This window comes from Rhinolophus sinicus, chromosome 16 (assembly GCF_057876585.1).
Source record: "Rhinolophus sinicus isolate RSI-liver-muscle chromosome 16, RSI-T2T, whole genome shotgun sequence".
In the NCBI taxonomy this organism is placed as follows: domain Eukaryota; kingdom Metazoa; phylum Chordata; class Mammalia; order Chiroptera; family Rhinolophidae; genus Rhinolophus; species Rhinolophus sinicus.
The window spans coordinates 89,348,811-89,375,491 of record NC_142516.1 but is presented as its reverse complement, the minus strand read 5'-3'; the positions used below and the strand labels follow the sequence as shown (position 1 = coordinate 89,375,491).

The 26,681-nt window shown below is 41.7% G+C and overlaps 2 protein-coding genes and 1 pseudogene across 2 annotated transcripts in view; 1 reads left to right on the top strand and 2 right to left on the bottom strand.

Annotated features, from left to right (window-relative positions):
* PARP4 (poly(ADP-ribose) polymerase family member 4) overlaps positions 1-26,681 on the top strand; it is a 76,124-nt gene that overhangs the window by 21,902 nt on the left and 27,541 nt on the right. The window contains 14 exon segments of the mRNA XM_019749611.3: positions 416-553; positions 3,007-3,102; positions 5,940-6,123; positions 6,434-6,590; positions 7,826-7,950; positions 10,786-10,917; positions 12,235-12,321; positions 16,076-16,240; positions 16,887-16,933; positions 17,082-17,160; positions 20,892-21,029; positions 23,597-23,792; positions 24,756-24,823; positions 25,394-25,581. Of these exon segments, the coding sequence (XP_019605170.3) occupies positions 416-553; positions 3,007-3,102; positions 5,940-6,123; positions 6,434-6,590; positions 7,826-7,950; positions 10,786-10,917; positions 12,235-12,321; positions 16,076-16,240; positions 16,887-16,933; positions 17,082-17,160; positions 20,892-21,029; positions 23,597-23,792; positions 24,756-24,823; positions 25,394-25,581 (1,800 nt within the window).
* On the bottom strand, positions 13,870-16,038 carry LOC109456992 (sorting nexin-5 pseudogene; annotated as a pseudogene).
* On the bottom strand, positions 18,962-19,477 carry LOC109458997 (10 kDa heat shock protein, mitochondrial). Its single transcript, XM_088793024.1, has one exon. The coding sequence runs from the start codon at positions 19,387-19,389 to the stop codon at positions 19,081-19,083; it is 309 nt and encodes a 102-aa protein (XP_088649150.1). The 5' UTR covers positions 19,390-19,477; the 3' UTR covers positions 18,962-19,080.

Genomic DNA, 26,681 nt, shown 5'->3' with positions numbered 1-26,681 from the left:
GTATCTCATTAGAATGTAAGCTCCATGAAGCCAGAGACCATGTTGTCTAACTTGCAGTGCTTGGCAGAATACTCCGCACAGTCTGTTCATTGAATGAATGTGTGGTGAATAAATGAGTTCATTTAATCTGTGTGTTTTATGTAATTTATATTTGACAAAATTTGGGATCGTATTATGCATAAAGTTTTGTGACCTTTTAAAATTTATACTTTACTATAATTTTTCCCTCATATCCTTATTTATTTATTGCAATTTTTTAATGGCTGCATTGCATTTCCAAGATAGTGTCGTGAGTCATTGTATCAGCTCCCCAATAATGGGCATTTAGACTCTTTTGTGTTTTCTGCTGCTAACAGTGATGTTTCATTTTGCTTTTAATTATGTCATCTCAAGGTTTTCCTTCTAATTCTTACAGTCAAAGTCCAGTGGACATCTTGCAGATATTCAGAGTGGGCCGAGTGAATGAAACCATAGAATTCGTGAGCCAGCTTGGGAACGTGAAGCCGCTGTTGCACGGATCTCCCGTGCAGAGCTTCGTAGGCATCCTGTCCCGGTAAGAGGACGCCAGCTGTACCTCCCGAGTCTGTCAGCCTCACGATGTGAAGTGTCTTACTTTTCTTTTTTCTATACTGCATGCGTCTCTTCAGTTAAAATCAGCCAGCTAATTGTATTCCAGAGTATATATTTTAAATTATGTGTCATGCGTGAATGTGAATTGCTTCTTGAAGACTGTATCATATAAAGAAAGGTGTTTATTTTATGAGTCTACCATGTGTATCTAAACGAGGCTTAGTCCAAAACTTAAAGAGAAAGACCTAGAAATGAGAGTGTCCAGATACTGAGTTATCTATTCAATACATAACTATAGTTTTCTGTTTGAATAGCCACTTAATACTAGGGCTAAAACTGAAGTTATAAGGAGCAGGGTAATATACGATTAAATCTGGGTCTTTAATTAAATACCTAATGAGAAACTTAAAAAGAAACATATAAGATCTATCTGGAAAAAAACATTCAACAGCTGTTGAGGGCCTTAAAAGACACTTTCACTAATCCGCAGGATGCCAGTTTTCCTTGAATTAACCTATAAATTTAGTGGTATTACAATAAAAGTACTAACAAGATTTTTTTTTAAGAAATAAAAAGCTGATTCTACAGCATGTATTTTTTAAAAATTGACATTACCAGGGTAATTCTAAAAAATAAGAGCAATGAGGGAAGATTAACCACTTAGACATTAAAAACCTATTATATAAAGCTATATTAATTAAAATGGTGAGGTAGTGTACAAATACATGAAAGAACAGAATAAAAAGTCCACAAATAAATGCAAAAGCAGAGGATTTAGTATATGATCAAAGTAGCTTTTATCTCTGCAGAAGAAAGATTATTTTTGCAATATTTTATATTGGGATAAATAAATAACCACCTGGAAAAAATATAAAGTTGGACCCTTACTTCATTTGTCACACTTAAATAAGCTCCACACGGAGCAAAGATTTAAATATTAAAAATGAAATTTACAAATGTACTAGATGAAAAATGATAATCTTTGAGTGGGAATGGCCTTTCTAAGTAGGACCAAAATTCAAAAGCCATTTTACAAAATTAATTCCATCTCGTAATACAAAATTCAAACAGATGTTTGTGTAATAAAAGGCAGTCATTTCCTTTACTCGCTTCCCAGAGAATCGTGGTTTAACTTTGGTTGCAGAGTTCTCTGAGTGCCACAAGCTCCGCAGGGACCTCTATCTGTTCTTGAGCAGGAGAGAAATGCAGTCAGTGCTGGGCTTGAACATTGTTCCCTGAGCACTGGGGGAACCTGGGCCTGAAGGAGGCAGAGCCCAGGGTCAGGAGAGACGGCCCGCAGCCCAGGGCTGCTCCAGTCAGTGATAAGCAGGCCACAGCCTGGGCCATTCCCTGGCACCTGGGACTCCTATGGGGGTACTTGGAAATGCATTTTTCTTTCCATTTAATGCTATTTATTTATTTATTGTCTTTTACTTGGTGTATTTATTTTTTCCAACTTGAGGTATGATTGACCAATAAAAATTATATATATTTAGGTTGTACAGTGTGATTTTTTAAAGGTATACAGTGTGATTGATGATTTAATACAAGTACAATTTTAAAATGAGTACCACAATCAAGTTAACTAACACAGCCATTATCTCACATAATTACTTTTTTTTTCTTATGATGAAAACACAAGATGTACTCTCTTAGCCAATTTCAAGTGTACAGTAGAATATTATTAACTATTATACCATGCTGCACATTAGCTCTACAGAATTTATTCATCTTACAATTGTAAGTTTGTACCCTTTAACCAACATTTCTCCATTTCCCTCCAACCCTCACCCCCTGGAAACCACCATTCTACTCTCTGGTTCTATGAATTCGATTTTTTTTTTTTTTTAACAGGACTTTATTGGGGAACAGTGTGTACTTCCAGGACTTTTTTTCCAAGTCAAGTTGTTGTCCTTTCAATCTTAGTTGTGGAGGGCGCAGCTCAGCTCCAGGTCCAGTTGCCGTTGCTAGTTGCAGGGGGGGTGCAACCCACCATCCCTTGCGGGAGTCGAACCAGCAACCTTGTGGTTGAGAGGATGTGCTCCAACCGAGCCATTTGGGAGCTCAGCGGCAGCTCAGCTCAAGGTGTCATGTTCAATCTTAGTTGCAGGGGCGGAGCCCACCATCCCTTGTGGGACTCTACGAATTGAACTGGCAACCTTGTGGTTGAGAGCCCACTGGCCCATGTGGGAATCGAACCGGCAGCCTTCAGAGTTAGGAGCATGGAGCTCTAACCGCCTGAGCCACCGGGCCGGCCCTGAATTTGATTTTTTTATTCCGCATATAAGGGTAGTCACGCGGTATTTGTCTTTCTGTGTCTGGCTTATTTCGCTTAGCATAATGTCCTTAAATAGCATCTGCCTTTGCTAGAATTATGAGGCTATAATAAAAAATGCTTTTTTTCTAGTAAACCTTGTAATGCCCTTTTGTTTTTAGTGGGTTGCTTTTGCCCAAAGTAGTTGAAGATCGTGGCGTGAAAAGAACAGACATTGGAAATCTTGGGAGTGGAATATATTTCAGCGATTCACTCAGGTTAGTACATTATATCCTTAATCATGTTACTCACACCCATTACCAAGGAATCATGGCTGAGTACTTGCTGTGTGTTTTCCTCTGTCTTACCCTGAGGAGGGATTTCTCACCCAGGAAACAGGTACCTGAAAGCAAAGTTTTCTCAGTATACTGTAGAAGTATGTCTTTTGTGGTGGATATTTGGAAAGTTGTATTTGAAATCCTCTTAGTGACTTTTACATATATGTACCCACTTAATCCTTAAACAACCTCCTAAGGCCAGTCCCGTTGTTATTCCCACATCACAGATGAGAACACTGAGGGGCAGCTGAGGGTATCTTGCCCAAGGTCACGCAGCATTTTGTCTCTCCCCAGAGCCAGCAATCTTAACTTCCATAGCACATGACCTCTCTTATAAACAGTTTATCTATTGTCCGTGAAATCTACATGCTTGGAATAATATTTCATCTTCAATGTCCTTGTTGATATTTAAATCTGTCCTCATCATAGCCACAGCGTATTGCACAGCTGCCCTGTGCTAAGGCACCAGGCTCAGTGCTTCATGTACATTGTCTGTAAATCTCACAATTGGTATCATCACATCATTTTTATGGAAAGGAAACAGACTCATGGAAGTTAAGTAACTTGCCTTAGGTCACAGAGCTAGTTCAATACGGAACCTGGGATAAAAGGTAATTATCCAGGATGTTTAAAGATAATTATCCAGGATATGTAAAGAGTTTCTACAAATCAATGAGAAAAAGATAAATAATCCAATAAGCAAATGGGCAAAAGACATGAATAGGAACCTAACAGAGGAGGAAGCATGTGGAAAACAACATTTGAAAAGGTAAGTAATTAAGAACATGAAAAGTAAACCATAATGATATGATTTTACACCTATCTTATTGACAAAAAAAAAACTAATATCTGTAGGTGTCGGTAAGTCTCTAAAACAATTTGAACTCTCCAACACCGCCAGTTTAAGAGTATAACTGATAAACCCTCCTGAAAAAGTTTTGCCATTGTCTGGTGTAATTGAAGAACAGAGTTGATGGTATGACTCAGGAATGCTATAGGTTGACCTATGAACCAGGAAGCACTGCTTCTCAACCTGGCTGCCTGCCAGGATCACTGCGGGGAGCTTTTAGTGCGCCCTGGCTGTGCACTGGTGCAAACATTGTGGTGCTGCTCTCACCCCAGAGCAGTTCAGTCAGTATCTCTAGGCGTGAGGCTTGGGGATCAATAGTTTTCGGCTTCTGGGATGATTGTAATATGCAGCCTGGGTCAAGAATCACTACCCTAGAAAAACTCTCTTATTCATAGGCCAGGAGACATGTATAAGAATGACTAAGATCACTCGTCACAGAACCCTGGAAATGATGCACATGCCCACTGACAGTGGAATGAATCTATATATTTTGGTGTGGTCCTATGTGGAGTCCTACATGGCGCTTTTAACAAGTTACCTACAGTTACACCTATCAGATGGATGAGCCTCAACAACATAGCATGGAGCAGAAATGATTACGTGACTCGATATGTTCAAAGTTCAAAACAAGCAAAACTAAACTTTAAGTTGTCGAGGGACCTATGTGCCAATACTGTAAAAGAAAGAAAATAATATACACGAAAATCAAGAGAGTGATTACATTACATCTGGGTAGCAGGGAAGGTGATCTCGTTGGTCAGTAAATATTGATGATGTTATACTTCTTAACCCAGGTGGTAGCTGTGTGTGCATTTGTCTTATTATTATTGAATCTTAGCATTTATATTATAAATGCTCTTTTCTAGGTATAAAATATTTCAAAGAAAAAATTTTTATGTATTTAAATATTTCTTTTAATTAGTTAGCATTCAGTTGAATTGAACCAAATTGAGGTCCTTTGAGACCTTTGACAGTTTTTTTCGATGAAGAAGTATGAAGAGAGCCAAACTGCAGTGGGACTGAGGCGTAATCAGCAAACAAGCCAGTGGAGAAGGTGCCTGACTCCATGGAGGTTGGAGACAGAGAGAGAGGAGACCAGGAGAGAGCTAGAGGGCAAAGTCAAGGTCCAGGCTGGATGGGAAGGAGTTTAGCGTGTTTGTAGTTATAGGGAAAGAGCCCACAGAAGGGAGAGGTTTCTAGGAGGAATGGGGGAAATCGACTTTTTTTTTTAAGTGCAGGTCTTAGAGATGATGGAACAAAGGGTCGTCAGGCAACGCTTTTACATGTTGATCTTGAACTTTGTAAAACTAGAAGTATATCCCCAACAAGTTACTTCCAAAGGCACCCCAGCTGTGCTCCTAATAGCCAGAGTTGCTTTATTAAAACTGCTGGTTCCTGAAGAAGGTTAAACAAAGTCTCTCATGTGGGTGTCATTGAAATTTTTGTTTTTCCATTTGGATTCAGAAGGTTCATGAGGCTGCAGTGCCTGTCTTCCCACTGACCAGCTCTTACTTGGTGATTAATGTTCTTTCTGGGCTTAAGTGCAGAGAGCTAATCTATTTTTCTTAATAAGGTGAGTTTTTGTTCAAATTGTTTTAGAGACTTAACACTCTGGTGTTTACTAGACCAAAATGCATGTATCTCAGTAGCTAATAAAGATTTGGGGAATAGTGGGAGTCTTCTTTCCCTGGGAGTAAGGGACTTGGAGCTGCCTGGCACAACAGAAGAGTCATCTTTGTGGTTGTTACATTGAAATTTCAATGAATAATAAAGTTCTAAATTGAATCTTCAGAGATACTTCAGTAATAGTAAAATTTGGAACATTCTACCAACAAAGTCTTATAAACAACATCTCCTATATGTAATAAAAGGTCATTGCTATGTAACTGTGATTTATAAATGTGTACTTCCTCCCTTTCATCGGCAGCACCAGTATCAAGTACTCACATCCGGGAAAGACAGATGGCACCCGGCTCTTGGCCATCTGTGATGTAGCCCTTGGGAAGTGCGCGGACTTACACAGGAAAGACTTCTCCTTAACGGAAGCACCCCCGGGCTATGACAGTGTCCACGGGGTTCCAGGAACAGCCACTGTCTCTACGGACTTCGAGGTATTTGTATCAAGAAACAGGTGAAGAGGCTCCTGTTTTTACTAAATATGCTTAACTGTAATTATTTTAGGGGTAACCAGTTAGCTCAGTCGGTTAGAGCATGGTGCTAATAACACCAAAGTTGCTGGTTCAGTCCCTGTATGGGCCACTGTGAGCTGTGCCATCCTTAAAAAAAAAAAACGAAAAAAGTAAATTATTTTATATCTACTACCTGAATTCAATTTTTTCTAAATTAGCAAACATGAAATTCTGCTTCTGTGAAAACATGTGCCAATAAAGGGTTTTTTTCACCTATTTCTGTTTGTTCTAGGACGATGAATTTGTTGTATATAAAACCAATCAGGTTAAAATGAAATATGTTATTAAGTTTTGTTTACCTGGAGATGAAATAAAGGATTTCCATCCTTGTAATAATGCTGAATTAGAGGAATACACACCCGAGGTTTCAAATTTTTCAAAGGTTGAAGGTGAGACAATTTTCTTGAATGCTGTTTTATGTGATATTTACAAAACTCAACATTATATTTTTAATGGAGTTCATATTCATGTTTGGTAACTATACTTATGACCGTATACATAAATATTTTATTTCCTTTTTGTAAAAATGAAAACCAGGATGCTGGAGGGGGTTTAAGTGATCTCAAAATTACGTTACTTCACTAAACTCCAGAGTTGAGCTTGTCACCCTCGGGATAGCCACTAAAACCCACTGACCAATTTATGATGTCAGTGTGCAAACAGTGTAATGGGGGCTGGTAGAATAGACAGAAGACACCATTTCAGAATCAGGAAGCTTGGGTTCAAGTGTCAGCTGGCCACTTACTTGGCTATGGGATCTGTGATACAGTGCATCACCTCTCCAGGCGTCAGCTTCTCCCACAGGAATGAGACCAATATCCATGTCACAGTGTAGCTGTGAGGATTAAGTGGGATAAGTGAAGGTACCCCAAAATTATAATGTGCAGCTTATATGTTAGTAGTACAAATAAAGGAGGGGATGATAGCTTCTCAGAAAATCATAAGCCCAAACTACTATAATATTAACTATTAGCATTGTAAAAACACTAACATTTTTAACTGTGATCCAAGTATTTTTTATCAGAAATGTGTGAATTTACATATGTTCAAGAAGAAGACTCCTGTTTTTTCTCTGGGAGTCATTAAATGACATGTCTTGGAAGGAGTATATATATCTAACCGTATCTGTATATTTGTACTACCTTATATAGTATGTGAACATTTTTTTGATACACCGTATTAAGAGTTTGATTTAGTCTTCCTCTGATCTAAAGTCTAGGGAACTCCATATTTCTCCAACATGCTTTTGTAGCATAGTAAGTAACAGTGACTGACCGGTTCAAAATTACAAGCCAGGCAGGGCAGATACCTAGATTCAGCTTAAGCTACTCTTATTCAGATATTCTTAAGACCTTTGTTTCCGTGTGTACAGCATGACTCTGAGTTTTCAGGGTGACTCCTCAAAGTCTAGATTAAAAAGGCAGAGTGTCTGGTGAGAACACTGACCCATTCTTTTCCTGTGGGGTCTCTTACACTTCAGAATTGGCTATAGAAAATCATAAAATGCTATTTGTCCATTTTACATCATGTATGAAAGGGAAGAGGAGGAATAAAGATCCAGAAAACAAAAACAGGGAGTGCAGGGATGGTTTTCAAAGCTAACATTAATATTTGTAATGTGTAGATTACCAGTCACCAGACAGCAGACCTTCCAGCAGCATCAAGGCCGGCCTCCAGGACATCTCTGGGAATTTAGTTCCTCTTGAGGATGTGCACATCAAGGGGAAAATAATAGACTTTATAGCCCAGGTATGCTGTGCGTGGTTTTATATACTTAAACCAAATGGATGTAAGTCATAAATGGGAGTTAGATTACAGTTGCTTGAACTCAACAAAACATGTACATTTCTAAAATTCATTCATCCATTGAACACCTACCACATGCTGGGGAGTGTTCTAGGCCCTGGGAATACGGCATTAAACAGTGTGAAAACTCAGCCCTCGCAGCACCTACATTGCATTGGGAGCTAAACAATAAACAGGATACGTAAATAAAATTCAGGCTGTGTTAGGTGGTGGCAGGTGCTAGAGACAGAAATCAAAACAGGAAGGGACAGTAGCTACGTAGGAGGGAGGGGTTTCAACTTGTAAGCAGGATGGCCAAGGAAGGTGTGGGTACAGAGTCCCAGAGAGCTGTTTCCAGGCTCTCGGCCTCACATGGAAAGGTGCTGGCTCGGTTATTAGACGGCCATCAGTTGTAATCAGATAGCAATCTGCTGTGGCTGGGTGACCATCAGCTGTTACCAGTTAGTCATTGGCCACTAATATAACTGCCGTGGCTATGCTAGGGGGTTGGTTAGTTGGCAGAGAAGTGGACGGCAGATTGCGGCTCCTGCTTCCTGTATCTCCAACTCAGCTGCCAGCGAGAATATAGTGGTATGAATCCCCTATCCATGACTCCATTGGTGTTTTTTCTGGCCTCACCATATCCTGCATTCTTGTGCGGGGAGCAGGAGCTGAGTCCCTGCATGACAGAAGGCCTCACTGAGAAGGTGACACCTGAGTGCAGATGTGTAGGGAGTGAGGACTGAACCATGTGGAAATCTGCAGGGTGCTCATTCCAGGCAATGAGGCAGCACATGCAAAGGTCCTGAGGTGGGAGCGAAACTGATGTGGTCAAGAGACACCAAGGAGGCCACTATGGCTGGAGGTGGGGGGGCGGGGACAGAGAGGTGGTGGGGAGGGCAGGGCACGGCATACTGTCCTTAACTCTGAGTAAAATGGAAGCCTTTTGAAGATGTTTGGCAGAGGACATGTGTTTTAGTGGGATCACTCTGGCTGCCATGCTGAGAGCAGTCAGAAGAGGACCAGTTAGGAGACATCTAGTCAAGTTCCTTGGAAAGTAGACTCTAGATGGAAATTTGTTTTCAGGAAGTTTGTTGGGAAGTGCTCTCTGGAGCAACACCTGTAAGAGAGCGTGGGAGGCAGGACCTGGCAGAAGACAACATGGAATTGTGACACAAGCAATCCTCAGACAGTCTCAGGGAGATCTGAAGCAAAGGTGGCCCTTCAGAGATGTTCTGAATTGAGGCAAGGGGCCCCTACTGGTGCCCCTTGGGAACCAGTCATTGGATATGGCTGCACTTGGGGAGGAGTTGTAACCTTAGGTGAGGCAGTTCGTTTTTGTCTGAGGACATTGTCTGGGGAAGGACTCAGCAGGTGACATTCCCAGCAGCCTTGGTCCTGATGGGAACATCTGGGGGCACACCACAGCATCAATTATAGGTGACTATTGAAGTAATTCATTCAAGGGTAATGGTGACCTGGACCAAAATGTTAGCAGTGGGGCCTGTAAGAAGTGATTGCGTCTGGCAAAGGGTGGACAGTAGAACCAGATTTGCTGGTGGATATGGAACATGAGAAAAAGACAGGAGTCAAGAATGACTCCAAGGTGTTGGGCCTGAGAAACTGGGAGGATTGACTGTGTTTGCCGTGCAGTGGGGAAGGCGGACAGAGGGCTTCCCGTTGGAGGGGGACTATCTGGTCATCTTTGACCATCAATGTAAGATGCTGCCTAGATTTCTAGGTGGAAAAGTCGAGTAGGCAGCCAGATATTTGAGTCTAGTGTTCAGGCAAGAGACCCAGGTGACAGTTATAAATTGGGGAGTCACCAGCATTTGGATACTTTAAAGCCATGAGATCACATAGATCTCCACCAGTAGAATCAGTGTGGAGAGAACGTCAGCATTCGGGGTCAGGGAGGAGGCTGAGCCAGCAAAGGAGACTGAGGGGCGGCCAGTGAGCTGGGAGGGAGACCAAGTTCCCTGGAAAGCTGAAGGCTGTGGACAGCTGCTGACAGGTCAAGTAAAATAAGGACTGAGACTTGACCATCAGATGCGGCAATGAGGAGGTCATTGGTGACCTTGACAAATCATCTTTTAGATGGAGTGATGGGGGTGAAAGCCAAATTAGAGTGAGTTCTGGAGAGATGGGAGGCAAGAATTTAGAGACAGAAAATGGGACAGTAGCTAAAGAGAAGTGAGGTAAGCGTGTTTCTCTTTTATTTTAAGGTGTAAGAAATCATAGCATGTGTGTGAGCCAGTGTAAGAGAAAAACTGATCTAAGAAAATGGGGCATGGCTGGAGATACATGCTTTTGTAGGTAGGGAAGGATGAATGCTAATGTGTCCTCCAGGCCACTTTGGATTAGACAACTTGGACCATTTGCTACTTCAAACCTCATGAGTCTTCTTCCATGGGAAAATTTGCCTAAAAAAATTCACTCATGATTCAGCAGTGACTTTTTCACTAATTTGTGATTAGGCAGCTGGCCTATCAGTTGACCTTGAGTCTCCAGGCAGGCCCAGCAGCAGAGACATTGTATTAATATATTCACGGCTCACACATTTGACTGTTCTTGAAATGAGTTCAGTGTTTTTAGTTTAGTTATATAATGGTTTCGCCTCAAGAAGGAAAATTAAGATGTGAAAAGTTTATCCAGTTATTAGTTTCTATTCTAAGTCCTAGTAGAAATACTTTTTGTCATCGTTATTTAAAATTATTTACTTTTTGAGCTCCCAATCATACAAAGAAAATGTTGTTCCATATGGTTTCATCAAGTTTATGGATGTTTTTTCTTCTTCAGGTCGTTGTTTTTCAGACATACACAAATCAGAGTCATGTGCCCATTGAGGCAAAATATATTTTCCCTTTGGATGATAAGGCAGCTGTGTGCGGTTTCGAAGCATTCATCAACGGGAAGCACATAGTGGGAGAGGTAAGGGGTGAAGATGCATTGTGGACTGCTCTGTGGTTCCGAAGTTAGTTAGTTTCTCACTTGCCCAAATCTTCATTATCTGAATCCCCACAGCTGTATGGTTGAGGAGCCGCCTTACCAGAAAACAGAAGTATTCTTTGAAGAAACAAGCACGTACTTAATTAACCTCCACTCACACATCTGTTCCTGATTACCTGGTTTCTGTTCCTACCTGTCCAGTATTCACTGGTCAGTGCCTTGCAAATTCTTTGCCTGGGCACTTCAAAAAAGAGTGACTTCAATTATCAAAAGCTTAAGAGAGGCACATTGGAAAATTGTGAAGCCCTTACATACTGTTTTTTTTTTTTTCTTTAAGATTTTATTGGGGAAGGGGAACAGGACTTTATTGGGGAACAGTGTGTACATCCAGGACTTTTTTCCAAGTCAAGTTGTTTTCCTTTCAGTCTTAGTTGTGGAGGACGCAGCTCAGCTCCAGGTCCAGATACTGTTTCTAGTTGCAGGGTGTGCAGCCCACCATCCCTTGCGGGCGTTGAACCTGCAACCTTGTGGTTGAGAGGATGCACTCCAACCAACTGAGCCATCCGGGAGGCAGCTCAGCTCAAGGTGCCGTGTTCAATCTTAGTTGCAGGGGGCGGAGCCCACCATCCCTTGCGGTGGTTCAATCTTAGTTGCAGGGGGCGGAGCCCACCATCCCTTGCGGGACTCGAGTTGTTGAACCGGCAACCTTGTGGTTGAGAGCCCACTGGCCCATGTGGGAATCGAACCGGCAGCCTTCGGAGTTAGGAGCACGGAGCTCTAACCGCCTGAGCCACCGGGCGGGCCCCTTACATACTTTTTTAAGAGCCAATCTACTGTAGCCTGCTATGAAAGTCAAACTGAAGTGGAGGCTATTGTTCTCAGTTTTTAAGAAAAATTGTGCCAATAGAACTAACAGTTGTTTCTTCCTTTATTCTAAGGATTAGCTCACAGTTGCAATAATAAGTGACATTTCATTAAATTTAAGATAAACTCAATTTCTTATTTTTTTGTTCAACATAAAGTCTCAATCAAACTTTTGCTGTTTTTTTTCCACTATTGACTCTGAAATATTTTGGTCCCAACTTAAAGAGAATTCTCTTTAGTTGGCCTTTTCTAATTCAAATTCTTATTAGATAAGAATGATCATTGATGATCATTTTATATATGTCTACTCATCTTCTACAGACTCTTAAGTTTTCTGTTTTAGCCTAGGTTTTAATAAACATTGATGAAGTTTTCCTTAGTAAAGTCTAAAATCACTATTCATATTATGACTGGTATAAAAATCATTTTTTCCAGATTAAAGAGAAGGAAGCCGCCCACCGAGAATACCGCAAAGCCATCAGTGAAGGTCATGGCGCTTACCTGATGGACCAGGATGCACCTGTGAGGCTGAGTATCCATCCATCAGTCTAGCATACTTACTAGAAAGGGAAAAGGAGTTGGAAATTATTTGAAATATGAAGTTCATACTAAGAACTAGGATAATTTACACTATTTTAGTCCCTAGAATTTCACTTGCTGTTAACAAGGGGTGGTCCGATTGGTCAGACCCATTGAACCAATCCTAAATAATATGACCAAACAAGAAGGGCTATTTCTGTCATTGGGAACTGAGTTTCCCAGAAGTGACAACGAAAACATTTGGGATATATAATTTTCATCTTCTGATTAAAAGGTGTAATATATTTACATGTTTCCTAGAACTAAGCTCACCTAGCAATTTATTCTGTTTTCTTACCAAATCCTAACTCAGGGAGGAATTTCTGTAGGTCCTGAGACAGGTCCAGGTTCTTTTCCTTGTGATTATTTGCTTTAACATGGATAGGATATGGGGAATCTGGAAGAAGGAACAACTATCACATCCACTAGATTTCTTAAATATAAGATGTTTTAAATGTGCCTTTGGCAGGTACTAGGCTGCATGTGCTCAGTTTCTAACCAGCATCTCCAGTGTAGATATTTAGTTGTTTTTAATCACGGGCCACGTGCTTCAGGTATCATCTCTGAGGATGACATTTTGCTGTAGTTCTGTGAAAATTTGATGTTTGGAAGGGGAGTTACTAAGATTAATAGTGACTTAAGGGATAAATGATTACTTTTGACATCTAATACATCCATTTGCAGAATACGAGTGAGGAAGGACGAGGTAACTGTTAACCAGTTCATAATGCCCACCCCCTCCCCCTCTGAAGTGTGTATAAAAAAAGGCTGCGTTCAATTCACATGCTGCCACTTAGCCATGTGGGGTTATTGTCATAAACGAGTTGGCCTGCACGTTTCTCTCTTCATGCTGACATATTTCCTAGGAATATGAGCCACAAGACAAAAGTCTTCACAAAGGACATTACCTATGGGTAGTCTGGTCAGAACCATTGCCAACTCAAGCCTTTCCATCCTCTAGAATGTGTTTTGCCATCGGTGACTATAATGTTTTCATACTATATTAATAATATATAATAACATAATGTATTATGTAAATAGTATATATTATTATACAGTTGGCTCTTGAACAACACAGGTTTGAATTGTGTAGGTCCACTTATACATGGATTTTTTTCATTAAATATATTGGAAAAATTTTGGAGATTTGTGACAATTTGAAAAAACTCACAGAAAAACTACATAGCCTAGAAACACATTAAAAAAAATTTTAAAGTTAGGTATATCACAAATGAATAAAGTATATGTAGATAAGGAAGAAAAGGAGGAAGGGATGGTCTAACTCTATCGTGTTGTGTGAATGCAGTCAGGCTTATGAGCAGGACGGCCCTTAATCTATGAAGCTCATCCCTGAGCTTTGAAGGGAAAAGATAAACACCAGCTGCCCATCTTGGTTGTACAAGAAGGGCCTGGACCGTGAGAACCCTTTTCCTGGGTTGGTTCCATCTATGCTTTGTCTCAGGATGTACCTGGCCCATAAGGGACTGCCTTTTAAGTTCTTTTGATATTGGACAATGTCCCTGGCCACCCAGAATCCAGGTAGCTAATGAGGAAATTCTTACCTTGTTCAAAGAAGTCCTGTGCCTCCTTAACTCCAGAAAAAAGGACTTCATCAGCACTTTTCAGCACACTTTTGAAAAAGGCACCAAACATCTCTTGGTATTTTTGTGCCTAACACTCAGATCCTGATGGAATTCCAGGAAAACATGACAGTTCCATCTTCATTGAGAACAGGGCGAGAAGAGAGCCACTGAAGAAAGATTTCATGGGAGGGCACAATCTTCTTACAGACAGCGAGGCAGTCCACTTCCAGCTCTTGCTTCATCTTGGCGAATTCTTCTTTGCTCATAGTCCCTTCACCCTCTCCGAGTTTCTGCATCTTCTCTTGAGGGCTCACGGAAGTCAGGCTTGTAGGAGCAGGTGGAACAATGAGCCCAGCATAGTTGGCTGTTCAGCAAGGGTCACGTAGCCACACAGTCCTAGTGCTGCTTTGCACCAGAAAACTCTGGGCTCAAATGCGGGCAGCATGGTCTTGGTATACACTGTAGACTTGACCTGCTCTCTCATCAAGTGCGTTGGGTATGTCAGTCTGAAGTGAGGGATCAACACTCAGGTCCACAGATAGAGATCTCAGCTTGCTGTGATCCTGCTGCTGTCGCAACTCTGGGACCACAGCCACGCAGAGACCACTGACCAAAGGGCCACGCAGGAATGTGGAGCCAGAACTCCCAGCGAGGCACGGCTCACCGTTTCCTTAGTAATATTTTCTTTTCTCTAGCTTACTTTGTTGTAATAATACGCTATGTAATGCATGCAGCATACAAAATGTGTGTTCATCGACCGTGTATGTTATCATCATTAGTAGTTAAGTTTTGAGAGAGTCAAAAGTTATACATGGGTTTCTGACTAATGGGGGTTTGGTGTCCCTAATGCTCAAATTGTTCAAGGGTCAACTGTATATGTATTATTATATGTTCAATACATTATATAAAATATTTATTTGCTAGTCTCTGAGAGCTGGGAACATTATACATATATATTACATATGTGTTTATAATATATGCACGTTATATATTATACATACATGTGTGTGTATGTATTACATAGAATATGTACATATGTGTATGTATTATATAGAATATGTATGAGTATGTATTCTATATAATACATATACACATATAACATTGTATATAATATTATATAGGGTAATATAATGTAGTAGTATTTTCCCAAGCAGCTGAACAATATTATTTTATATGTATATACAACTTTGTGGATTATCCAGCTTGTTGTAACAGAAGTGACATCTTTCTTCCATTTCACATCCTACCCAGAGACAGCATGACAACCCCGCACAATTAAGTGGCGATCTCTCATATGAGCCCCAGGCTTTCATACAATTCTTTTAAGGACAAACTAGTAACTGTTTAATAATCATGTCTTCATTGTTTATTCCCATCCTGCAAATGAATCTCCTTGATGTCAGAAGTCATACTCTGTCCCTTAAATCTGTGCTAATGATTAATGTCATACGCTCCTGACCTAAACCTGCTGCATGGTCACGTGGAATGGGGGCAGTGGTTGGGGAGGCTCAGAGGTTCTCTGTGCAGCTATCAGAAAAAATACATCTAGCCCTTTTTTCTGTCCTCGCTAGTCACGAGGCTATCTCTCTACGCAGTGGTTATCAGTGCCCCATTGAAAGAAAACGAAATACGTTTTCTGAAAAATGAAGTGATGAATTTACTGCAGTTAAAAGAATTAAGTGAGGGCCAAGCTCAGTGACAACCTCTGGCTGTGCAGCTGTGGGAGGAGCAGGTGCCGGAGGCTGCAAGGGCCAGAGAGGCCCCCGTTCTCCCAGCAGGGGCAGCATGGATGGGGTCCCTGCACAGAGCCCTGCATGTGGGGCCTCTTCGTGGGGAGAGGCCACTGGGTGCTGCTCCCCAGGCAGGCCAGGGCTCTGCTGCCAACAGTCCTCCTCTCCCTGTGCCCACTGCAGATGTCACACTGTCCCCACCACTGGGCAGTGGCTCCAAGGGTCTCCTTCATCACCATCAGTGCTTGTCTTGTAGGCTCTGTTCGTGTTTTCTGAGGCAGAATCTGGCTGACTGTAATCCAGCTGGTTTGTGTAATAGGTGGGGTTAACCGGCATAAAATGGACATGCTGTGAGTCGCAAGCTAAGTCATGTTTCTGTTTCAGGATGTTTTTACTGTAAGTGTTGGAAACTTACCTCCCAAGGCTAAGGTCCTTATCAAAATTACCTACATCACGGAACTCAGTATCGAGGGCACCACGGCCAACTTCTTCATACCCGCCACGGTCGCCCCTTGGCAACAGAACAAAGCTTTGAACGAAAACATCCAGGTCTGTGTGCCTAAGATAAGATTTAAAGAAGCTCTTTTTAGTGTGATTTATGCATAGGGAAGAAAAATACCTAAAAGAATCTAACCTTTTTGGTATAAAGTCAATGTTACTGACATCTATGCATTTAGACACATGTAATGTTTGTAAAATAAGAATAAAGACAGATATGCTCAATGGGCATAGTATTTTTATTCTGAATTATTCAGTTATTTAAAGGTGTTTGTGTCTGTGTTACATGTTCATCATGAAGAATTCAGATAAGCATAAAGAATGCACATAAGCCCGAGAGGAAAATTTAAACCATGCTTAATTCCATCACCAGAGATTAACACTGTGGTGTAGATCTTTCCAGACTTACTAATATGTGTGCGTTTATATAAATTGTGTGTGTGTATGTGTATAGGTATGGATGTGTGAGGGTTTACACACATACATATGTGTAGTTGAAAAGGCCATAAGTTACCCTGACATTAGTTACATTTACTGTCCTACAAGTCACCGTCATTCCCTAAACAAATGCTCTGTCTCACTACAAAGTGAGACCAGCTGTCTTGCTGCTGGTTGTGGCCTTGATGACATTACATTCAGCTTAGAGTCTCATTGTGAAACCTAATAGATACTTACTAATACATTTTTCTTTAAACAGGATACGGTAGAAAAGATTTGTATAAAGAAAATAGGAACAGAGCAAAGGTTAGTACCTACGATATAAAACCTGACAGTCATTCAGTGGGCGTTAGTTTTATGGCTTACATTTTTATTTAAATTAATGAAACAATTACAGGTATTGTGTAATATTTAAGATATTAGTCTAAGACAACTTTCTCTTCCTTTTCGGTAGCTTCTCTTTGAGTATGTCTATTGAGATGCCGTATGTGATTGGATTTGTTTATAGTGATACACATGAACTGAAAAAAAAGGTTAGTAAAGCTTTGCTTTATTTCCTAAGAGCTCTTATTTTAACATTAATTTTATGTTATCAAAGCAAGACGCACACATGGATTAAAAAGTGAAATGGTACTAAGAACAGCTTCTTACGAGCAGTAGCAGTCCTGAGACAGTGAACCCCTTTAAATATTTTAGTTCTTTTCTGGTGGCCCCCATAGTTTTAAATAATAATTTTTTACTGTTTGTTCTTCATTCATCTGTTTCAGAAATTTTGTTTTGACTTCCTGTTATGGTAGATGAAAATTGCCCCCTCTGTTCACCTTACTCCCCACTTTTCTCTCCCCTTCATTCCAAAAGTTATATCACAATTTTTTGTTACATCAACAGTCAATGTTTGCATTATTATGACTATGTAAATGATGTTTACTATTGAGCCAAAAAATGTGTTATGATTACATTTTCTTTTACTCTTTCTTTTTAACCTCTTTATATAGTATTTTCTGGAGGGAAAAAGAAAAGCCTTTTTAATTTGCTTTGTGTTCTAGGACAGTTCTTCTCATGTGCTCAATACCTAGATTAAAACTCCTCTCTGTACTATTTTCACACTGTTGAGTGCTTCAGATAATCTGCTAATTTGTGTTTTCCCCTCAAGACTGTCCTTCCCAACTTGCCTACTGTGAGGCCTCCCTTGATTCTTCTTTGCAGGACTTTCATCTTCACGCTCTTTCTGGTTTTGTTCCTGCCACTTGTCAGAGCACAATCTCTTTACCTTCCTGAGTAAGAGCGATGGGTGGCCACGTTGGCAGTTGTCCTTATCCACCCGCTGCCCTTCATCACTCGGTGAGGGGCTCAGGCCTGGGTTGGAAATTACCTTATCTCTGAGTAGTGAAAATATTGTCTTTTTAAAAAAATTTCTTTAATGTGTTTTTTTTTTTTTTAATTCTGCAGGAATTTCAGATATTCTCTTTATCCCTGGTATTCTGAAATTTCATGATAGTGTGATATTCATTCAAGTATGTAGCTCGTGGACTTACGTTCTGAGAAATTTTGTTAGATTTTTAAGAACTAAGTTGTTCCTCTCTCTTTCACCATTCTGCAGTGCTGCTCAGTCAGATGTCCCCTGGATTGAGCTCCTTATTTTCTTACATTTTCTCTCCTATTTCCCATTTTATTGTCTTTTTTGCTTTCTGGGTGATTTTCTCAATTTTTAAATTCCAACCATTCAACTGAAATTTTTGTTTTAGATCTCAGATTTTTTTGTTTGTAAGAGCTCTTTTCTGTTCTGTATTCCTCTTGTAGGATCTTTGTGTGTTTCATGGACGCATTATTGTCTCTGAAAACATTCATAATATATTTTTTCTTCTGTTCCCTATGGTGTATCTCCTTTCTTTGAGTTCCTTTTTTTTCTTTCTGGCTTTTTGTTTGTTTAGTGTCCACATGTCATGTTAGAAGTTTTTCCTCAAATGTCTTGGTGACCTGTGTGTGTTCATCTTCAATTGAGACATGAGGAAGCCAGTTAGATGCTCTGAGGTGAGTGGGGTGAGTGGACCTAAAAGACCTGCCCCAAACGTGGCTCGAGCTGTCTGTTTGGTGGTTCGTCTCATGGTGTTGTTTTAGCTGCTTCTGTTCTGTTACTCAGAGCTCCCCTCGGGTGTTCACTGAGCGTAACAGGGAGGGCGACTGAGGGCCCCATGGTGTGAGATGCCGACTGTCACCTGTCCTGTTTGCTGCCTTTTGCTCCTGTGCTTCTTTTTTTTTTTTATTTGTATATTTTTATTTGGAAATGTTTATATCAGTACAGTGGAACTAAATTTTAAGAGACACTAGATGTCATTACTTTGGATATCATTAGTTTATTACAAAAGAGACATGGAAATTATTTACATGATGAGATTTCAGAACTTCAGTGGAATGGGCAGCTTCACGTGATGCCATGTCAGTAGTGATTTATTTCAGTCTACATATTTTCCAAGAATGTCACCATCTCTAAATAAGAAATAATCCTTGTCATCTATAACTACTTTGGTGCCTCCATACTCTGGAAGAAGAACTTTATCTCCAACTTTCACGCTAACTGGTTGAATCTCTCCGCCCTTTCCTTTAGAGCCGGATCCAACAGCTACTACTGTTGCTTGCAATACTTTTCCTTGAGATTTTTCTGGAAGCATAATGCCTCCCTTGGTTACAGTTTCTGCAGCACTCCTTTCAACTAATACTCGGTCAAAGAGGGGGAGAAACTTTCTAAATGCCTGTCCTGCCATGGCTCCGGCAGCAGCAGTTCGTACTCTGCTCTCGCGCCGCGGCCGCAAGGAGAGACCTGCAGTCCGGTTTTTTTTTTTTTTTTTTCCTGTGCTTCTTTATGTCTAGATTTCCAGAGTCTGGATTTCATTTGGTTGAATTTCTCGGAGTAATAAATCTCCAATTTCCTTTATGAGAGAAGACGTACTAGCTATTGGTGCCAGCTACTTGGCTACTTGTGGCGGGGAAAGGGCCTGTGCGTCAGACAGCTTAGTATGCAGTCTCTTCACTAGGACCGCTGTTTCCTTCAGTGCCTGGTGCCTCCAGTATGTGAGCCCACCAGAGCTGCAGGGCCACTGAGCCCACTGCCAGGTCCGTGCCCTCTGCAGGACTCAGGTGGCAGCTTCGTTCAGTCTGGCTAGGTCACTTACTGCGCTTCTGTCCGCTTTCCGTGTTTGTACATTTGTGGGCATCTCTCGGCTGCTGTTGTCTTTGTTCCTGTTCTCAATATCTTCATGGCTTTACACCCGTTTAATTGTTTCCCTTTTATTGTAGGGAGTTTTAGGATTTTGCTAGGGAGCGGAGGTAACCACATAGATTTAATCCATTCTGAACAAGAAGCCCTTTGCATCAGATAGCTTTTGCTGGATAATGAGCAAATCTCAAAACATTGTGACTTAAAACCGCAAGCATGTGTTATTTCTCACAGTGTGTGGGTTGGCTGGGCGGTTCTGGGCTGGGCTAGCTGGGCTGGAACAGGATGGTCTAGAATGGTCTCACATATCTGCCTCTTGGCCTGGTGTCAGCTGCGGTGATGGCCATGTGTCTCTCATCATCCAGCAGGTAGCCCAGGTTCATGGTTATAGTGACAGACGGTTCTCTGTAGCAACAGGCGCGGGCAGGCCCCATTGCACAAACGCTTTTCAAGCCTCTGCTTGCCTCACATCTGCCAATTTCCCATTGGCCAAAGCAAGTCACATGGCCAACTCCAGACTCAAGGGCAGACAGAGATGCCACCTTCGGACAGCAGGAGCTGCAGTCACATTGCAGAGGGGCCAACACACCGGAATGGGAGGACTGTGGCCATTTCATAATTTGCCATGTTGCCTTTGTTGTTTTAAAGTTTATCACATACATTTTTAAAGTTATTTTACATTTATAAAACTATAATTTTAAAAGAATGTAGAATTCTTAGATTTCTGTTGAATTTTCTGGTGTCCTTTCTGCTGCCTCCAGAGAAGTCTGAGTACGCAGATCTATCATCTTTGGCTCCAGGGATCAAGACTGTCTCAAACTCACTTAAATTTCACGGTTTATATCACCCTAGGCATTTTAGGAGGGTAATTAGATACCAGTCATGTTTCTAAAACCTACAGTTCATAATTTTAGAGTTTATTGCTACATTGTTGATTCTTAGTAAAGTTACATAAACTATGCAAGGGTGTGCTATTTGACAGGTTACTGCAAGTTAGTAATATGGTATTATTCCATTATTCATTTTGTCATCATGGTTGTTTGTTTGTAGAGCACAGACTGCAAAGCTGTGATTAGCACCGTGGAAGGGAGCTCCTTAGACAGCAGCGGATTTTCTCTTCACGTCGGTTTATCTGATGCGTATATCCCAAGAATGTGGGTTGAAAAACATCCAGAAAAAGAAAGCGAGGTATGGTCCTTACTTAAAAGTAGGAGACACTATTGAAAAAATATTTCAGAATAACTAGATTATTTAAATTTGGAAAGTATTGCTAGTCTTGAAAACTAGCATTAGAAAATAAGCTCTCAGCACCCCAAGATTCTACAACTAAAACCACTTATGATGCCAAGCGTGACAAACTTCTGAGGTTTCAGCCAAAATCCTCATGTGGCAAATTTCCTTATAAAGGTTGTAATTTTTACCTTAATCCCTACCAAAAAGAAAATCTGCTTTTAGACATTACATTGATTAGTCTGTATTCTTTTTATAGTTTTTAAGTATTGATGCTATAAAAAGAGATACAGAATTGTTTATTTATGGCCATAAGACTATTTTGTGTAGCTTGTGACAAAGACTCTTCTTAATTAAAACAAAAATTGAGAGTGACATCAGCAAGGTGGCTGAATAAAACATCCCTCATTTGTATCCCCAGCAACAATTATTTGGCATCCACAGCAAAGTGCCCTTGTAGGGGCTTTGGGGTTCAGTTAGGAGACTATGAAACCTCAGTGCCATCCAAGACCAAGGAGAGTCATTTGGAGCAGGTACGCTCATGCAAGGCAGCTGACTTCCTGTCGATGGTCCAGCTGCTGAAGTAGGAACAGTTTCATGCCCCTGAGAACTTCGCCGCAGCCCCACTCGGCTTGGCTCTGTTGTCAACACCCTACGCCAAGGGAGCCAGGAGGAGTGAAGCTTACCCCTGCACCAGGTAATAGGTGTACAAAACTCGATCCCAGCTGTGGACCCTGAAGTGACTGAGGAAGTGGCTCTAGCGTCCTCAGCCATGGTCTGGAAGCCCCTGGAGGTGAGCCCACCAAAGCCAGTCAACATGCGAAAATCAACTGTATTTCTGTACACAAACAATGAGCTATCTGAAACAGAAATAGAACAGTCCATTTACAATAGCTTCAAAAACAGTAAAATACTTAGGAATAAATCTAATCAAGGAGATGGAAGATCTGTACACTGAAAATTATAAAACATTGATGAAAGAAATTAAACAGACAAAGAATTGGAAAGATATTTCGTGGTAGAACCACAAAAATACCACGAATAGCCAGAGCAGTCTTGAGAAAGAAGAACAAAACTGGAGGCTCTTGATTTCCTGATTTCAAATTACATTACAAAGCTATACTACGGAGTCTGGTACTAGCATAAGACCAGCCACACAGATTAATGGAACAGAATCATGAGCCCATAAATAAACCCTTGCATATATCGTCAACAAATATTTGACAAGGGAGCCAAGAACACCCTGTGGGGAAAGAATAGTCATTTTAATATATGGTTTTGGGAAAACTGGCTATCCACATGTTTTTTGAAATTGGACTCTATCTTATACCACTCACAGATATAACTCTAAATGGATTAAAGATTTAAATATAACTTCTGAAACTATAAAACTCCTAGAGAAAAATGTAGGGAAAAAGCTTCTTGGCATTAGTCTCGCCAAGATTAATTGGTGGATATAACATCAAAAGCACAAGCACCAAAAGCAAAATAATAAGTGGGACTACACCAAACGAAAAATCTTCAGTACAGCAAAAGAAACAATCAACAAAATGAGGAGACAACCTGTGGAATGGAGAAAATATTTGCAAACCATACATCTGATCGGAATGAGATGATCATGTGAAAATCAAGTGGCGAGTACCAGAAGATTGTATGAAATAATGTCCAAAATATGTAAGGAACTCATGCAACTTAATAGCCAAAGCATTAATAATCTGATTAAAAAATAGGCAAGCGACTTGCATGGATATTTTCCCAAAGAAGACATGGCTGGCTAACGGGTGCTTGAGAAGATGCTCAACATGATCACTAATCAGCAAGGAGATGTGACATTCTGCTTTTTATCTAAACTATTATTGAAGAAATCTTAACTCTTTTTGTTTTTATAGTATTATTTTACCTGACTAGAAGATTTTCAAATTTTACAAGTAGATCTTTTCCAATAGAAATGACACATTTATGCCAAATTCTGTAACTTTTAGCTATATGTGTAGCTTTGTACCTTAAATGAATGCTTGAAATATTAGTGGTATATAAACTAAATCCTTTTTCAAATGCCACAGCTGAGGACGGTAGTATAAAAGAGCATGGTACAGTGATGATCCCTTTAGTTACAGGAATAAGCACATTTTAATTCATCTTTTCTATAAACATGGGTTTTTGTACATTGGGTGTGCTGTAAATGAAACACACACACATACGTTCATTGGTGTGTTTCTGTCTCTCCCTTTGAGGCTCAGGATTTTTGAGCCGCTATTTTTGTGCCAGCTATTCCCACTCTATAGCACGGAAGGTCCTCTATGGAGTCTAAGGTCTGGTGAGAAGCACTGTGCCTCAGCCCCAGGGGTCTTCACCAGTTTTTAGGGGGCCACTTTTTATCCTCTGTTGCTCTATCCCAATTACATGTCCATTGTTTAGAGAGATTGCATGAGTGGGTTTGGGGATCAATAGTGTCCACATGAACGAGCCAGACCAGTTTCACCTGTGAGAAGCTTCTGATTCCAGTGCCTTCTTTTCCCTGTAAGGCCTGCATGCTCGTTTTCCAACCAGATCTCGGCGTCACCCTCCCTGATGTAGCCGAGGAGAGTGAAGTGATTATTTGTCTAGACTGCTCCAATTCCATGGAGGGTGTGACATTCTTGCAAGCCCAGCAGATCGCCTTATACGCACTGTCCTTGGTGGGTAAGAAGCAGAAGGTGAACGTTGTCAAGTTCGGCTCAGGTGAGTGCTCTGTGACTCCAGTGCAAAGTGTGCTTCCTCCCTGAGAGCAAGTCATTCGTGAGCAGAGCTGACAGCTGTCGGTGCCCCTGACCTTACTTTTGGAGTGAGAGGTAGCACTGCACAGAGTTCAAGAACTCTGGAGCTAGGTCCCTGGGTTCAAGTCCCAGCTCAGCCACTTACTAGCTATACATGTCAACTTGGGCAAGTTACTTGAACTTTTCATGAAAGTCCCTACCTCACAGTCTTGTGAGGAGTGAGCTGATGTATGTAAAGGTTTTAAAACGGCCTCGTTCATAGCAAGTGCTATATAAACATTACTGTCGTTACCACCGGCTGAACCAAAAGCAAGACCCTTGGTCTGACGAGTATGAGGGTCTCAAGGATGTGGACAGAATGTTTGAAATCAGCACTATGGTATAAAGTCTCTAAGGAGTGGTCTCAGGAAGCATCAGATCAGCCCTGTGAGAAGAAAAGTAATGCCATCCTCCAGGGGTGTCCAGGGCCATCTCAGCCACCAAGAAGGCACTTCAGGAATGAGAGAAGGACCAGAGTGGAGTGAGGGGACATCACGTCCTATTGGTTCTTATCTTCTGTGCCATTTAGCCGAAGGCCCAGCCCAATTATGAAGGAGCCAGGGTCTGCTGCTGGGGGCAGAGGTCACATAAGCTGGGGAGTGCAAAGGTCATGGAAGGAGAATGTCCCTCTGGTGGCCAGGCTGCCTGTTTTGTCACAACACTCACATCTGACTGCATCAGCAATCTGTTACAGAGTGGAGATCTCTGGATATAATTTGATTCAGAACCTTTTGCACAGGGAAGTGTATAGTTTGTACTAAAATTTATTATTTAAAGGAATACTGTGATGATTTGTTTATATGTTAAAATTATCAAAACATTCTTGTTTGTTAGTGGTCAATAAAGTGAATATTGAGTGGTGACACCTCATGCCCATCTTATCGCATAGGTTACAAGGAGTTGTTTTCCTATCCTAAGTGCATCACAAACAATACCGTGCCGACCGAGTTCATTACGGTGAGTGAGAACCTACCTTCCTCTGTCCTCTGAGTCTGTTTCTGCCCAGTTTTAGTGATACTACCCACCCCCCGACTACCTTCAGAACGCCCCCAGTCTTTCTGTTGTGGTATGATGGTGGGCTCTTTTCTTTCGTTGATTAAAACAATATGAACTCATTGAAAAAAATTTGGAAATTAAAAAGGGTAGAAAGAAAAAAAATCACCCACAGTCCCACCACCCAAATACAAGTAGCATTATCAGTCTTGCAGTGTTTTCTGTCCCTTTTTTTCTTTTTTGTGCAATGGAGCAAGCTCAGAATGGCCAGTTGCCTTCTCAGTCGAGGCTGGCAGATCCCGGGGTGTTTGATGTAATAGTTCTTTGAAAACCCTAAAAAAGCAGGTAAGTGCCAATTGGTAATAATGTGACATGCGACAAGGCTACAAATATACTTCCACAAATGTGTGATTAGGAAAACATACCTTTTCATGGCAGTATCTCTAAATCCTCGTTGAGAGACATGCTCAGTAAATGATACCAGTTAACGGTGAATATCCCCCGAAAAGGGTAATCTTTCTCTTCATCCTGCAGTCTGCCTCGGCTACCATGGGAAACACGGACTTCTGGAAAACGCTCCGGTATTTGGGTTTACTGCCACCTTCTCGAGGGCTACGGAACATCCTGCTCATATCCGACGGGCACCTCCAGCACGAGGGCCTGACTTTGCAGCTTGTGAAGAGGCATGGTCGGCACACCAGGCTCTTCTCCTGTGGCGTCGGGTGAGTGTGGGAGGTCCCGTCCCAGGAGGCCCCCCGCTGATAGGCCTCACAGGGTTTGGCAGCTGGGAGGCTCATGCTTATGTGTGGAGGCTGCTTAGGGAAGAGGTGGAGTCCTGAGCGCTGGGCCAGACTGCCGGGGTCTCAGCAGCTGAGCCGTCCACTTCACAGATGTGACCTTGGCAGGTTGCTTCATCTCTGTAAATGCAGATGGTGATGCCAACACCTCCCTCATAAGTTTGCTCTGAGGATGACATGACCTCACATGTAGAAAGCACTTAGAACAGAGCCCGCCCATGGCGGGCACCAGATCAGTATTAGTGCTGTTGTTTTGCATAAAAATCTGAATTTCCAGCCTAACCTGAGAAGCCTGAAGACCAGGCAGTGCCAGACACACCTTCTGTGGTAGTTTCTGACAGACTGGGGGGTCCGCTGCCCTGGGGGCCCCACCATCTGCTATGCTCATGATACCTTTCCGGTGAGCTTTCTGTGAGGTTTGTGTTGTCAGACCCTGAGGTGTACAAGAATCTTTCTCTGAGGAGACTAGACGCCATGTTGTTGGAAGTAACTCCCTCCCCTATTATAGTTAGCTTTTCAGATTGAACTGAGCCATATGGCGTAAATATAAGGAAAACACCAAACCCAAGGGGCCAGATTGGTGTTTGCACAGCATGCCTGGCCTGCGCCTGCCTCTGCTCTTCCCCTATGGTCACTATCCTGGCAAGCTGTCACCAGGCGTCCCCCTCCCTTCCCCTTGTTGATGGGTGAGTGTGTCCCCCACCTCCTGCCATGCTTTCCTGGGCCCCTGGCCTCCTCAGGCCTCGGCAGTGGACTGTGGGAGTTGGGGCCCTTGACACCCCTGGATGGCCCTCCCTGCCTGCCCAGAAGGCTACTTTCCTGTCTCTTCTCCTCAGTCACAGCTCCTAGTCCTGTTCTCTGTCGGCATCACAAACCAGTCAGGAAATGTGCCCACTCCACAGCGGCACACCCCCAGGAACTGTTCCTGGACATGGGCTGGCCAGCCCTGAACCTGCCACAGGATGTGTCCCCTCCCTGCCTGAATCAGCACCTGTTCCATCTTCCTGGTCACAGCAACACCTGCC